Genomic DNA, 16003 nt, shown 5'->3' with positions numbered 1-16003 from the left:
CCTCCTTAGTTTATTTCTTCTGATGGATCATATGTCAATAATTATATAAGTTATAATTCAATCTTTGTACATCTTTTTCATGAAATTCTTGTTTGATCCAATACAAACTTTATAAGTCTTTCATGTAAATGAAAATTCATACTTTTAACAACAACAAAATAAAACCAACACAAGGTATATATGGATATATATGTATATAACTACTTCTCTATTGTTAATAACCATTGCAACACATATAATAATGTAATATGAATGTATATAAACTGATTTATAGTCTGTCGTTTCCGGGGGGGGGTGGATGGCCGAATGGTTAGCACGTGCGTGCTGTATCATACAGCCTGCATTGAGTCAACTGGCGCGGTTTCGAATCCCCGGTTGTACGTGACAAGGAGTAGGGTCGCCTGTCCAATCTCGTGGGTTTTCTCCGAGTCCTCCGGTTTCCTCCCACTACTAAAGACCCATACGTGCAAGCGAATTATTGAAATAAAATTAAACCATATGTTAGTCCCGAAGTGACCTAGTTTGTGTCGAGTGGACGTTAAACCCCATTTCTCTCTCTCTCTCTCTGTTGTTTCCGTTACTACTCCAATTTAAAATCGGTTATGTTTGGCAAAATACGCCAGAAGTCTCAATCGAATGGCAATTTCTAGCGTCTGGTTATTCCAGTCTACGTTGATAGTATTTATTGCGCATGCTCTCCAGATAAGAATATTGCGTCACCATTTGACATGACTCGTCGAATATGTCGAGCCTCGTTCTTCTAGTCTCTTGTCTAGATTCGTGTACCAATGATAAAATGTTTATTTTGTCTTAAATATTGGATATCAGAAGCCCAGCTTTTCCTAGTAAAATCACAACATTAATGTTGATTTAAATTGACAAATTATTTGTATTTTCAATGTCTTTGGATGATATTGAGTTAAGAGAGACTTAGCTACTTTAATAGAATAGTTAAATCCATATTAACCTTGCGTGTGTTTTGTTGTGTAGAGTTAATCGCATTCTAGATGTCTTTACTTGTTTTATCTGATATAAACTTGATCCATTCTATCATGTGAATGTGAATTCATGATTTATCTGATATAAACTTGATCATTTCTATCATGTAAATGTGAATTCATGATTTATCTAATATAAACTTGATCCATTCTATCATGTAAATGTGAATTCATGATTTATCGGATATAAACTTGATCCATTCTATCATGTGAATGTGAATTCATGATTTATCTGATATAAACTTGATCCATTCTATCATGTAAATGTTTATTCATGATTTATCCGATATAAACTTGATCCAATCTATCATGTTAATTCATGTTTTATCAGATATAAATTAGATCCATTTTTAGGGTGGCCCATGTACTCACAGAAATACAGTCCACCGCTGATAGTTCGAGACTACCACTGAAGCGTGCACATTCGCCGTGCCGAGACCAACTTTCTGACAGTATGATACTATAAATAGCCATGGCACGTGCAATTCTCTACAAATCTATCAACTATTACAGCCGTAAAAAATTTATTGTTGACGATTTTGAATAGCAGTAAAATTAAGCTTCTTGGTTATTACAGCAGATTTAGAAATTACGTTCGTTTCATTTTTTAAATCGCTTTATCATTAACTGTACCGTTAAGAGCGGCATCTTTTGGTTTAGTACAAATAATATCTCTGAAACACTCAGGTTTGGCAAGGACATGATACTAGCAGTAGTTTCATTTTACTTTTACAAGCTTCTTAAAACGATTGTTGAGCTACCTAACGTGCTTATTTCTAAATTCAATTTCTTGTTCTAGCTTTCTGTTATGTTTCGTAAAAACGTAGTCTTGATTATCCCGACCTGTCAATCAGACGTAGAATGGTCGATAGACTGGTTAAGCGAGACTAATTTCAAAACAAGGGCACGTAACCTATCTTTTACTCAAAAGTGTCTGGATGTCATGGACGACTCTTGGAACCAGTTTTCAGTCTATTATTTATACGTGATTAATGGCCATAGCTTATTAAGTACAACATGATCGTTTATTTAGTGACTATAATTGTGTGGAACTGATTTGAGGCTTGGCATATATATAAGTATTGTGGCGTAATTGTCGAGATATATGGAGATATTTATTTATGGTGGGTCACCCTACCATTTTATCATGTAACTGTGAATTCTGTATTTATGTTTCATTGTGTGAGACACCATATTATATACATGTAAATAAAACATCCTTACAATCAACTTAATCTAGATTTTATAAAATCCCAACAATTGAAATTCCCTGTGTAATGGTTAAAGTGAGAATAATAAACATTTAGTCAGGTTAGATAGAGCCTAAAAAAGATAACCAGGTTAGAATGAGTCTAGTAAATAAGTAAATTGACAATTGGAATTTGATATAAGAGTAGGCTGTAGTTCTGCTGTTCAGACAAAATGTCTCTCATTGTACACTGTGCATGTCTTCATTAGCCCAGTTGGTGCAGAAAAGTAGGATGTTAAACTCCATTTCTAATGAGAAGGCTAAATCTCCAGCTGGCTCAGCACAGAGTATAGAAATATACAAAAGTTAACTATGATGGTTGGGATGGCCTAGTGGTCTAGAGTGTCTGGCTTCGACCTCTAGCTGGCCGGTCACCTCTGACTCGCGGTTGTGGTTTCAATCCCTGGTGAGTGCATATGTGGCTTGGGGTGAAAACAAAAATTATTATTTCATCTAGTTGGCGGCAATCTCTGCTCCTTCCCCTCTCACAGACGACCGTCTGTAATCCGATTTTTTTAGGCCATTTCAGGTTCTGATCCCCTAACCTTCATCGAGTCTGTATGCCTGTCAGTGGAAGTTGACGTAAAACACTTTAATGGAGATTAACGTCAACTCAACTAGGTCATTTTGGGACGGATTTATGGTACAATTATTATTTCAATAATTAGCTTCTGAGTCTTTAGCAAGAGAGAGAGAGTTTAACGTCCACTCTCCACGCGACACAACCGGGGAATCAAAGCCAGCTGACTCAATGATAGACCTTGTGATGCAATGCGCATGCGCTAACCATTCGGCCATCCGACCCCCCAGGAGTCTTTAGCAGTGGGCGGAAACAGAGAGAGAGAGAGATAGGGTTTAACGTCCATTCGACACAAACCAGGTCATATCGGGACTAACATATGGTTCAATTCAATTAGAGGAAACCGGAGGACCGGTAGAAAACCCACAAGGTTAGACAGGTGACCCTACTTCTTGTCACATACAGCCAGGGAATCAAAACCACGCCAGTTGACTCAATGACAGACTTTATGATACAGCACGCACGTGCTAACCATTCAGCCATCCCCCCTCCGGGAGTAAACAAGTGTAGGATCACTCGACCACCTAACAAACCCTCCTCCCAATGGATCAAAACAGGATTACTCCAAGTATTGTCGGAGAAAGATCATCATGGTGTCCTCCTGTCTAGTCATTTGAACAGTATGAAAAACTGAGGCCCTGTGTACACATTGGCGTGCACGTAAAAGATCCCCTGGCAGTTGGAATTCGATATAAGAGTAGGCTGTAGCGCTGCTGTATCCACTTCTTCATTAGCCCAGTTGGAGAGAGAGAGAGACAAATGGGGTTTAACGTCCACTCGACACAGACTAAGTCATTTCGGGACTAACATATGGTTTTATTTTATTTCAATAATTCTCTTGCACATAGGGAGGAAACCGGAGGACCCAGAGAAAACCAACGAGATTGGACAGGCAACCCTACTCCTTGTCACATACAGCCATGGATTCGAAACCACGCCACTTGACTCAAAGACAGGCCTTATGATACTGCGCGCTAATGCTAACCATTCGGTCATCCAGCCCCCCTAGCCCAGTTGGAGCAGAAGAGTAGACGTTAAACTCCATTTCATTTCCTTAAATCAAAAAGGAAGAAAATCAAAAATACAATAAATTTAATAATTTACAAATTGATTTACTCATCATATATTACACATATAAATATCATACAGTCATAAATAAAGTTATCTCCCCTTGATTTATCCCACACGACAACGATAAATTATTCTTTGTCATATATAGAATAACCCAGATGTTCCTCTCATAGTGGGAATAGTCCTTCGGAATGAACGAGAAATGAGTTCCCATGTACAGAGTTGAAACATGGAGACGAGTAGGCTAAAAGGTTCCGCCCGGGCAAGATTCTACCCTCTGAAAACAGTCGTTCAGTATAGACAAAAACTTGGACGACGTAGGTGAAAACACATGTGTATGGCATTACATGTCTCCATAGAAACGCATGTGTAATAATAGAAATATATCATATGTTGTTAGTCCTCTTCTCATTGTGGCTCGGGAACAGATCCTCCCGTTCATTCACGAACATGATCGTTCATCTTCCAAATATAACACAGATTCAAATCGTGTTTTTTACTCTTTTTTGTTAAAAATCTAGATTGTGGATTAATGTTGAGAGTCTCAAGCCTATACATGAATTAAATATGGAAAATATTCCGAACGGTGTACCTAGAGCTGTTGTCGTTATTTTTGTGGTATTTACATGTAGTAGAATACAATATTTCTCATAACAAATTACCAAGAATTATTTTTATTGAAGTCTGGTTATAATAAAGGGAATGGAAGCTTAAAATTTTAAAACCCAATTCCTATAGGAACCTCATTTGACCCAATTCTGGCCGGTTCGTTTCAAAATGGATTAAGAACCCTGGTTGAGAGAAAACCTTGTGAACAACAAATCATCCGATGAAGAACCAGATATAAATCAGGGTTTAATGACAAGTCAACATAAATGAGGTCATTCTGGGACTAACATATGATATATATCTGTTTCAACAATATGTTGTTGAGCAGTGAAAACAAGCTGAAAACACAAAACTAACCAGGCAGGCAAACCTACTCCTTGTAAATTACAACATTTGATTTGGTTGCCTAGTTACTCGTTAGTTATACAGAAGCTATCTCTTGCACACTGGATACGATCAATTGATGAAATCGTGGTTTAAAGGCCTACTTTTCTACACCATTCTGGCTAATCAACACCATGTAGAGATGTATGGGGGAGATATTGATACGGCCTATTCTTATTTTAAATTCCAACAGTTCTTTTACATAATGTCATTGTGTACACAGAACTTCAAGCATTTTAACCTCTCCGAATGACAAACCGCTGTGCCTTGCCAGGCCTCCCCATCTTACATCAGTGACAATACCAGGATTGGACCTGGGACCTCTTGGCTAACGAGAGAGAGGGAGAGAGAAATGGGGTTTAACGTCCACTCGACACAAAGTAGGTCATTTCAAGACTTAACATATGGTTTAATTTTATTTCAATAAATCATTGGAAACAAGATGACCCTGAGAACACCCACGAGGTTGGACAGGTTTCCTGGCTAGTGACTGAGCTACCGCGGCTCCTACACATTTAAGAAAAAGATATTTACTATTTCTGTCTTCACAAATTGCATATTGTTTTTAAATTTTGAATACAATTCACCCAACAAGTATCTTATTGTCTGACTTGGCAATATCCCGATCTGACGTTAACCAATTCGTGTGGGACATGTCCGACATATTTACGGTCGAAACAGCACCCATGATGTGAGAGCAATAAGATAAAAAAAAAAAAAATATGATTCCGACAAAAAAACAACAACCAATATACAATTCCATGAAATCAAGAAACATCTGGAGGTAGACTACATATATTCCGACCCCAACATCAAACAATTATAAAATGAGTAGGAAAAGAAGGGGACTAGTAGTATCCATTGATGGGAATTATTCATACAAATGTATTTAAAGGAATTATCTACAATGTCCATGATTTGTAAAACAAATTTCTAAGTAATAAATGATTTTGCATCGGAAAATTAATATTGCCTGATCAAAAATGCACAATCAGTTTACGACGCTGATCCCGATAGTGTATTTTTCTGACAATATCGAATGTTTTACACTGTTAAGAGTGTGGAAATGCCGTAAAAATGCGAACATGGAAAACAGGCCTAATAAACATTAAAAATTAATCAAATTAAATTAACATCTAATTAAGAAGACAAGTGAAATAACTACGGTAGATTATTAATCTTCTGCATTGCATTTAAATCAGATTATAAAGAAACCTGAGACCAATTTAAAGATATGACTTCATATTGAAACCCATTCATTGACCGAGTCTTTCATTGACCGAGTCTTTCATTGACCATTGACCGAAGCTTTCATTGATCGAGTCTTTCATTGACTGAGTCATTCATTGAACGAGTCTTTCATTGACTGAGTCATTCATTGAACGAGACTTTCTTTGACTGAGTCATTCATTGACCGAAACTTTCACTGACCGAGTCTTTCATTGGCTGAGGCTTTCATTGACCGAGTCTTTCATTGAATGAGTCATTCATTGATCCTAGTCTTTCATTGACCGAGTCTTTCAAAATTCTAGTGATGATTCCAGTCCTCATCTACAACCTGATTTCAAGGTAATTCTTAATAAATGTCAATTAAATTTACACAGAATTTGATCAGCTACTTGTTCCCGACTAATATTAGTTCAGGTCACATTTCTATGGAATACAATTTGATCAGCTTTTTGTTCCTGACATTAATTCAAGGCACAATTCTATGATATACATTTACTGTTTGTTAATGAGCGACGTTACAACTTGGCTTCTCTAGTCATTATCAAGTAATGATGAAAAAAACCAATCCTCGGTTGATCCTTTTCATATTATATTACTTTAATTAAGTTACGTTTCCTTCCACGTAATTAAAAATGAAATGAAATGGGGGTCCAACGTCCTACTCCGACTGGGTTAATGACGACTGGCATATGCCATACAGTCTGCTATAAAGGAAATTTGATTCTTTTCATATTATATTACTTTAATTAAGTTAGGTTTCCTTCTGGGTAATTAAAAATGAAATGAAATGGGGGTCCAACGTCCTACTCCGACTGGGTTAATGACGACTGGCATACACCATACAGTGTGCTAGAAAGGAAATTTTACCCGGGCAGTGGCAGTATGGCTTACTCTTAAATCGAATTCCAACTGCCAAGGGATCTTTTACGTGCATTCCAATGTATACATGGGACCTTGGTTTTTTGTCCCATCCGCACGACTAGACAGCTGTCCTTGTCAAGTTCTCTGTCTTGCACCACTGACAGGGTGAAACCACACCAGAAAATCTTGATAAACATTCTCAGCCAATGCAGGGATCGAACTTCACGGTAATTAGAAGGGTGTCTCTGGTTAGTCATCATTAACCAAGTATCATTTTACGTGTAAATTAGATATCGTTACATTTTATCATTAATAAGCAGTAATTGTATTCCATAGAATTGTGATCTGTATATTCCAGTTCAATTATTAAATACCATGGAAACCATTTAATATTAAATTAATGAAATCAACAAATGCTCATAATGGAAAATACACTAGATTCAAACATTCTAGTAAGTTGAATAAAAATCAACTATTCAAAAAATTATTCAAATTCAATCAACTATTGATAAATGAATGAATGAATGAAATAGGAGTTTGTCCTACTACACCTAGCGGGTTTATGAAGACAGATTATTCTTAAAACATGTGAATAAACACGTTAACTATTAGGCTCCTGTATTATTTTAATCTAAATTTTGTTTTAAATAGTTAATAAATAAGCACATTAAAAAAACACAGGTTTTTAAATATAAAAATTGCTTCAATTCAATGTCACACAATGTACAAAATAACAAATAATTTAAATTTCAAACTCCAATGGCCTTATTCACAAAAACACATAAATATTTTAATCTAGCCTTTTGATTGGGTAATATTTGAAATTTTAATGCTAAACCAATGAAAAGGTCATATTCTTCAAGTACATGCATGAGCTACAGGAATTTCATACACCTTTTTTCAATTTAATAAATAAATCAAACCGAATTGAACATGGCAGTTGACTGTCATGAAAAGATGATATTTTACAAGATGAACTGTGTTTAGAAATGCAATTGCTGTAAATTGAATTCTAGTATATAGTTCTAAATAAAATGCCAAATCATTTTAAATCACATATTTCTACATCCCCTAAATTTTTATTTCAAAATTATCTTATTAAAGCCCTGTCATTTCAATTTTTCGAAACCATATTAAATTGTCCATGTTAAAATAAACTGTTCTAAAACTGATTTTTTAATATTTGAAAACAAATTATAATATCAACAGTTGATAAACTATAGGCCTTGATTCTAGGTCTTGATTTAAACAAACTAAAAAGAGACCCATCAAAATATTTTACAGTTTAAGGAAACATTGACTTCCTTATGTCGTCTACTGAATGTTGGGAAATTTTCAATTTATCATATTGAATGGAAATGAACCATTTTTTTTTGATATCCATTTAGAGATGCAACTTTCTCAATATTATAGTTTACACGGGATTCAGAATCACTCCAATAAATATCAGTGACTTTAAAAATTATACATTCAAATTTCTCCTCATATTCACTATCCCAACTTACAGACTTTCCGGATTTATAAAGGGCATTTTATCAGAGTTACTGCCCCTTAGTAATATTACGGCAGATACAAATACAATATTAATTTTCTTACATTATACATTCAAATCTCTCCTTATAATTCACCCTATTCACTATCCCAAGTTACGAAACTTCTCTGATTAAGACTATTTACTCAGAGTTACTACCCCTTAGTAATATTACGGCAGATACACACACAATTTTAATTTTCTTACATTATACATTCAAATCTCTCCTTATAATTCTCCCTATTCACTAACCCAAGTTTAGAATTTTCTTATTAAGAAAGAGGATTTACTCAGAGTTACTGCCCCTTGGTAATATTACGGCAGATACGCATACAATTTTAATTTTTTTACATTAAACATTCAAATCTCTCCTTATAATTCGCCTTATATTCATTCACCCAAGTTACAGATTTCTCTGATTAAGAAAGAGGATTTGATCAGATTACTACCTCTTAGTAATATTACGGCAGATATACATACAATTTTAAATTTCTTAAGTTTATAATAATAAATCTATTTTTGTTTTAACTCTCCACAAACATATTGACCAATCACACACACACCTAATATTCATTTCAGATCAACATTTTCAACATGTATGTGCTCATAACAGGCTCAGCACACGATATTTTTTTTTTTTTTTCAAAGGAACAAAAATAAAAATTGACAACTTTTGTTCATGCAAGATATTTGGCATCAAATGCCCCAACAATCACAACAACTTGAAAACATAATCGATCGATCGGAAATTACTACATCAACAAGTTGTTTTAAGAATACGTAAACATCACTTCCTGCCAGAATTTATATCACCCGAAACCTTGCGCATTCATTTATAGCATAATTTATACAATTTCTAACGTTTAAATGGGGAGCGTTGATCAAGATTCTTCGTTCCCGGAGTCATCGTCGTCATCTTCGTACATGGGATCCTCCTCATCCATATCGTCGACGTAATCGTCGTCATAGAAATCTGCATCCACCTGATTATCCTGACTCAGCGGTTTGGCACTGACACAGTATTCCTGCAGGGTAGTCGGCACGGTAACGCCATCACGTTCCGAGTCCTCTTTAGTCGCAAAAACTTGCTTCCTGAAAATAAAAAAACATTAATATAAAATAATGTTGGAATGAAGTTAATCTAATGTGGCTCAGTGAAAATAGTGCTTGCTAATTAACCAGAAGATTCCTGTATTGGGATGTCTGAGAAAGCTTCTTGCCATTTTCCAGGTTCATCCCCCCCCCACCCCCGGGGCCAGTGGTGCACGATGAAATGAAATGAAATGGGGTTTAACGTCCTACTGTTCTGCTCCTATACTGGGCTAATGAAGACGGGCATGCGCCATACAGTGTGCTATGAGGAAAATTTAGCCCGGGCAGCGGCACTATCACCTTCTCTTATATCGGATCTTTTACGTGCATTCCAATGTATACACAGGACCTCGGTTTTCCGTCTCATCCGAAGGACTAGACAGCTGTCCTTGTCAGGCCCTCCGTTCTGCACCACTGACCATGTCGGAAAATCTGGATGAACTTTCTTGGCCAATGCAGGGATCGAACACCCGACCTCCAGGCTAGCGAGCCAGCGTCTTACCCACGTGATCCCCCGTCTACCATTAAAAGGTGTCTAGTTGTTGGGATGGCATGAAAAATCGAGGATGAAACAACATAAATTACCTGATAATATTTTCATATTCTTTATCTTTTCCTTTACTTTCCTTCCACTTACGAAACATAACTGAGGCATCTACGTTGGCTGGTGAATATGTATTGGGTTCGTTAAGCAGGGAAATGATACTAAGTAATACAGTCCTAAAATACAACATGGATATAATATAAACAAATTTGATTATCTGCAGTTGAAACAGAACACAATGTACAAACCATTTTTCCTTAAATCAGGTTTCCCCAAATCAGCTCCAAGTATCTACCGTACATTCTGTGTGTGGGACGAAGTACCTATCTTACAGTCTGGGTGGGGTTCCAGCATTCGAACAGAAGTACCTACCTAACAGTCTAGTCTGTGTACAAGTACCTTACAGTCTGGGTGGGGTTCAAGCGTTCAAACAGAAGTATCTACCGAACAGTCTAGTCTGTGTGTGGATGGAAGTATCTACCTTACAGGTGGGGTTCCAGCATTCGGACGGAAGTATCTACCTTACAGTCTAGTCTGTGTGTGGATTACCTACCTTACAGTCTGAGTTGGGTTCCAGCGTTCGGACGGAAGTTCACCACTCTGGGGATCATCAACTGGTGGATGTAATATTGATATACAAACTTCACCATTCTATAAATAGAAATAAACAATACTATAAATAGAAATAAATAAAACTACAAATAGAAATAAACAATTCTATAAATAGAAATAAACAATTCTATAAATAGAAATAAACAATTCTATAAATAGAAATAAACTACACTATAAATAGAAATAAACAATACTATAAATAGAAATAAACTACACTATAAATAGAAATAAACAATTCTATAAATAGAAATAAACAATATTAAAATAGAAATAAACAATTCTATAAATAGAAATAAACTACACTATAAATAGAAATAAACAATATTAAAATAGAAATAAACTACACTATAAATAGAAATAAACAATATTATAAATAGAAATAAACAATATTATAAATAGAAATAAACAATACTATTATAAATAGAAATTCTTACCATAATTAGAAATAAACAATACTATTAGTAATAATTGTATGAAACAATGTCAGTGGTGCAGGACGGACGGCCTGACAAGGAATGCTGTCTAGTCATTCGGATGGGACAAAAGACAGAGGTCTTGTGTATACATTGGCGTGTATGTAAAAGACCCCTTGACAGTTGGAATTTGATATAAGAGTAGGCAGTCCAGACAAAATTGCCCTTGTAGTATGCCGTCTTCATTAGCCCAGTCGGAACAGAACAGTAGGACGTTGAACTGTTTTGTTTTGAATGCGCTTAGAAACACTCATGTGTAATGAAGCGCTATATAAATCGAACAATAATCATAATAATAATTTCATTTCTTTCAATTTATTATTAATTAATGTCATATATTTCTCCATCAACTGGGTTGATGTACACGGGCATATGTAACATCATGTACAGCTACAGTACGACTTATATTTTAAGTTTCAAAATGCTATAGTAAAAGTTTAATTCTATCATTTACTATGTTCACTGTGTAATGCATTTCAGAAATATTAAAAAAAAAAAACCTAAAAATAAACAACTTTTAGTAACAAATAATGCTAAAAAAAAACACTTTCGGAATTTCTGTAATTACAGAAAAATCTGACAATTAATTTGCTTAAGCTAAATCATGTCGCATGACGTCATAGACACTCATCCAGCTGTCAATGTATTTTCCATATTATCGGAAATTTGAAAGAGAGATTCAACTTACATCATATACATTAGGATGCCACATCTTGGATATAAACCTAACACTAGGAGGACAGTATGGATAATCTTTAGGAAACTTCATGTGAGCCTGAAAAATAACAAAACAAAAACATCAATTTATGGAGCCATTTTTTTTCAAGTGAAGTTGAAATAGATTTATGTATTGAAGCCTGGACATGGGTAACCGAAAACAAACATTGTCAGACAAAAATCATCACAAAACAAAATGTATTGGAAGAGCCCCGGGGAAGAACGATCTAAGTCACTTTTTCAACGAACTCCAGTTAATGGTGCCATCTGGTACCAAATTGTATAAGATTTCTGTGGAACAATCTATTTCAGGTAAAAACAAACGAAGTCACATCGAACCAAGGCCCTTCTGAAATGGCCTCCCAGACAAATACAAGTCCATCGTACCCTTTATTTAACCTTAATTTTCTTGAAAAATTGAAGTCAGTTGTACTGGTAATTATGATTCGTATTAAACATCATTTTGAAGTTGTAATTAAACCCACACATTTTCTGTTCACGTCAAATATTCTCGTCCAAAAGTCTGTTGTGCCTTTTATGCGAAAAGACAAAAATGTGACTTAGATCGTTCTTCCCCTGGACTCTTCATTTATATTATAACATAAAATTATACATTGTGTGATAATTTGTACTGGACAAAGTCTATAACAAGTGCCTTATGTTCAGTCTTCAATAGAAGGTGTGATCTTGCTTTAACTACGTACATCTTATCAAGGCCTTCACGCAACACCCTGATTATTTCGGCACTAATTTTGATTGGGTATTCCCACAGCTTGGGAGCGTATCAGATTCCCCGATCATCGCGAATACCAAGTCTTGTGCTTTCAAGCTAAAATGTCTACCTGTGATAATCGAGTTGCAAAGTTCAAGGTTCATTCAATGTCAAGGTTTCCGTGGAGGTCGCTATGTCACAACCTCTGATTGGACGTTACTGTTTACTGGGAATTGTAAAGTAATCTAGCAATGTCCAGATGTTGTAAAACTCGCAGTAACTGCTTCAGGTACAAGCTTATGTCCAGGCTTGATTTAAAGTCAAACTGGCAAGCCTTGAAATAAGGCTTCTGTCACAGGCACTGTCAGTCACAAAATAAGACACTTGTATCTAAATTCAAGCTGTCCCGACTCATGGCTAACCCCCAGAATGCCCCAGATCCATTCACTTTTTTTGAATTGTTTGTTTATTTGTGGTTTCTGAGTATGATGTCTTGTCCATGTATTTTTTTCTGTGCAAATTATGTGTGGTGCAGTCCCCCTGCATTTACTAATAGGGAAATGTAGACGTAGTGATCAATCAATTTAGCTGTAGTGAGGCATTAACCATCCATTCAACACTACATGTACTACTATACATGTATATATATACATTAGGGGTCATACTGAGTTCAACTCATGGTTATAAGTCCATATTAACATTTAGTATATATCATTATTAAACATGCGTTATACAAGAGCTGCCTATTACAAGTCTATATTTTGGCTTTAGATGTTATAGAAATTATTAATTAGACCTTTATTTACGCGACAAGCTCAAAATTAACTCTGTAGACCCACGGATGGCTTGGATAAAGTTTGGATTTAAACAGTCGTCCATTTAAAATTAAATCAATAAATGGTGGACCAAGATAAGGTTTACCGTTAGTCGCTGATGTCACTACAAGAAACTGGTGATGAAAGGCCTGCCAAGTGAGGCTAACATAGCCATTGAGCATGCTACTTGATAATCGAGAATATGTGGTTGGAGTTATCGTCTGTCAATCAAACAATCGCCAATTCTCATAGACGGTGCAGACACAATTGATGTCTATTTCTAGTCCAAACATCTAACAGTGACAATTCCGTTCCGAACAAAGTAATTTGACTGAACTTTTAAACATTTTCTTTTGTGTTTATCATGTATTTTTGAATTATTATAGCAAGAATGGCCAACTCTTTTATAAAACTCTTAAACATACATTATGCAAGAGCTAAAACGGTCTATTGCATGTCTTTCTTTAGGCCTGAAATGTTTTCTAATTTATTAATTAGACATTAATTAACCTATCCAGGACTATAAACAACTCTAGATGGCATCGCTAGCCTGCGATCTTTAGTGGATTATGAGCTGATTTACTGCATAACTTTTCTTCACAATTTAACGATTAAATGGATAATCGAGACTATGCTGTTTATCGTACTGACTTTAGTAATGATGATTGAGGCTAGGTGGAAATTTCAATCGCTTTGTTCCCGGTTCATAGTGGATCAATTTGACGGAAATTTCCAGCAAATTGCTTTTACATTATCTATTTTTTAACTATTATAGTGAGAACTGTGCCAACTCATTATCGAATCTCCCATAATGTATCTTTAATTTAACATGGTATATCTGTATATCGTTATGCTATATTCCTTTAAATTCAATATGATATATTATTGTTCTTTAATTTAAAGATACATTATGGAAGATAAGATAAAGAGCTGGCAGTTCTCGCTATAATAGTTAAAAACTAGATAGTGTAAAGGTAATTTGCTGAAAATTTCAGTCAAATTGATCCACTATGAGCCAAGAAAGAAGCGGGTGAAATTTTTCCATAGTCTCGGTCATCATTACTAAAATCATTAATATAAACAGCATAGTCTCGATTATCCACTTTTATTGATTTAATTATCAATAGCCGTTAGCGGCATATAGGAATCTAATCCAGCCAACATCGAAGGCTAGCCTTGACATCGAGAGTTTATTATGGTCTGGATAAGTTAATCAATGTCTAATTGATAATTTAGATAACATTTCAGGCCTACTCTATATTGAGGAAACAATGATACATGTACGGGATCCTACTCTACTGTACATGTATGATTATATGCTAATTCTGGTTTGGCAGACATTTTTAATAGAAAAGAAATATCTCTTATCCGTTGGATTTCCATAATAATTAGTCAACTATGTTAAGCTATGTGCAGTTGGCCTTCAGTTTGGGATAAGTTCAACTGGAAATTAAGTTAAGTTTAAGGAAGTTATAGGCCAGTATTTTGTAATCAAATGATTGCAAAACTTGCTCAAAGAAAATTCTTAGAACCATCCACTACTGCAACTGGAGGAAAAGACAGAAGACATCATTTCTACTAATGATGTACATGTATATGTACTAATGTTGGCTTACTTTACTGTGTTGACAGAGGGAAACAAAGTCTGTCATACATGTATATCAAAACAGCCCTACTTTGGTCATAACGGCCAAACAGTTTGGTTGTAACGGCCAAAAAATTTACTTGTAACGGCCAAAAAATTTACTTGTAACGGCCAAACATTAATAATTTAATGAAAAACAATTGCCATCCAAATAAGGAATCAACACATAAAATCCAATGAAGTCGACAAATCTTAATTTACCCACATCAAAGCGATTTAATTTTCTGTTACAGACTTGTATTTTACTGGAAATAAAATTAAATTATGATCAAGATTTGAAAATAAATAAGCTAGAATGACACAGACGTGTCTAATTATAGAGAATTTATTTCAAAAGATTATCACAAAGAGAACTTGAAAACTCTGTTGTTCTTTTGTAATGTTAAAAGGCAGTTGATGAGGTAAACGGAAGTGACAACATTCTTTCTCCGCGATGTAAACAAACAACTGATTTTTTTTATCAACAAAGAACAGCCACAAAGGGCTCTTCTAAAAGAAACCCAATAGGGTTAACTGTGGATTACAAGAAATAGCAGCGAATAAACATAATCAAACCAAAATAACCTTAAAATATCCCCCTTCATACAGAGTTCCAGGGGGGCCAAAAATCGCCACTTCCCACTCGAACAAATTATCCTCATTGATCAGCTTTACTCGAAAACCCTCGACAGGTTCGTCATGAATTTTCTTCAATTCCAGCTGTAATGCCCTTACTGCGCCTCCAGCTGGACTCTGAGCCATAACAGATTCCTAAACTAAAAATCCAATCTGATTTCTACGTGTCTAATTACACAGATAATACTGAAAAAATCGGAATATTGTCGATAGCTCTTTGTGTTTTGGATCTGCGCATCTAAATATGGCGTTTCACGATCTAATT

The 16003-nt window shown here is 35.3% G+C and overlaps 1 protein-coding gene across 1 annotated transcript; it reads right to left on the bottom strand.

Moving 5' to 3' along the window:
- Positions 1-3904: 3904 nt before the first annotated feature.
- LOC126817278 (ubiquitin-conjugating enzyme E2 R2) lies at positions 3905-15988 on the bottom strand. The gene is made up of 5 exons (XM_050544126.1): positions 15688-15988; positions 11923-12009; positions 10703-10800; positions 10191-10325; positions 3905-9605 (listed from the first exon to the last, which is right to left on the bottom strand). The coding sequence occupies exons 1-5, from the start codon at positions 15862-15864 to the stop codon at positions 9395-9397; spliced, it is 708 nt and encodes a 235-aa protein (XP_050400083.1). The 5' UTR covers positions 15865-15988; the 3' UTR covers positions 3905-9394.
- Between the last annotated feature and the right edge of the window lie 15 nt (positions 15989-16003).

The sequence above is a fragment of the Patella vulgata genome, chromosome 4 (genome assembly GCF_932274485.2).
Source record: "Patella vulgata chromosome 4, xgPatVulg1.2, whole genome shotgun sequence".
Classification (NCBI taxonomy): domain Eukaryota; kingdom Metazoa; phylum Mollusca; class Gastropoda; family Patellidae; genus Patella; species Patella vulgata.
Note: the sequence above shows the minus strand (reverse complement) of the source record. Positions and strands in the feature narration are given on the sequence as shown.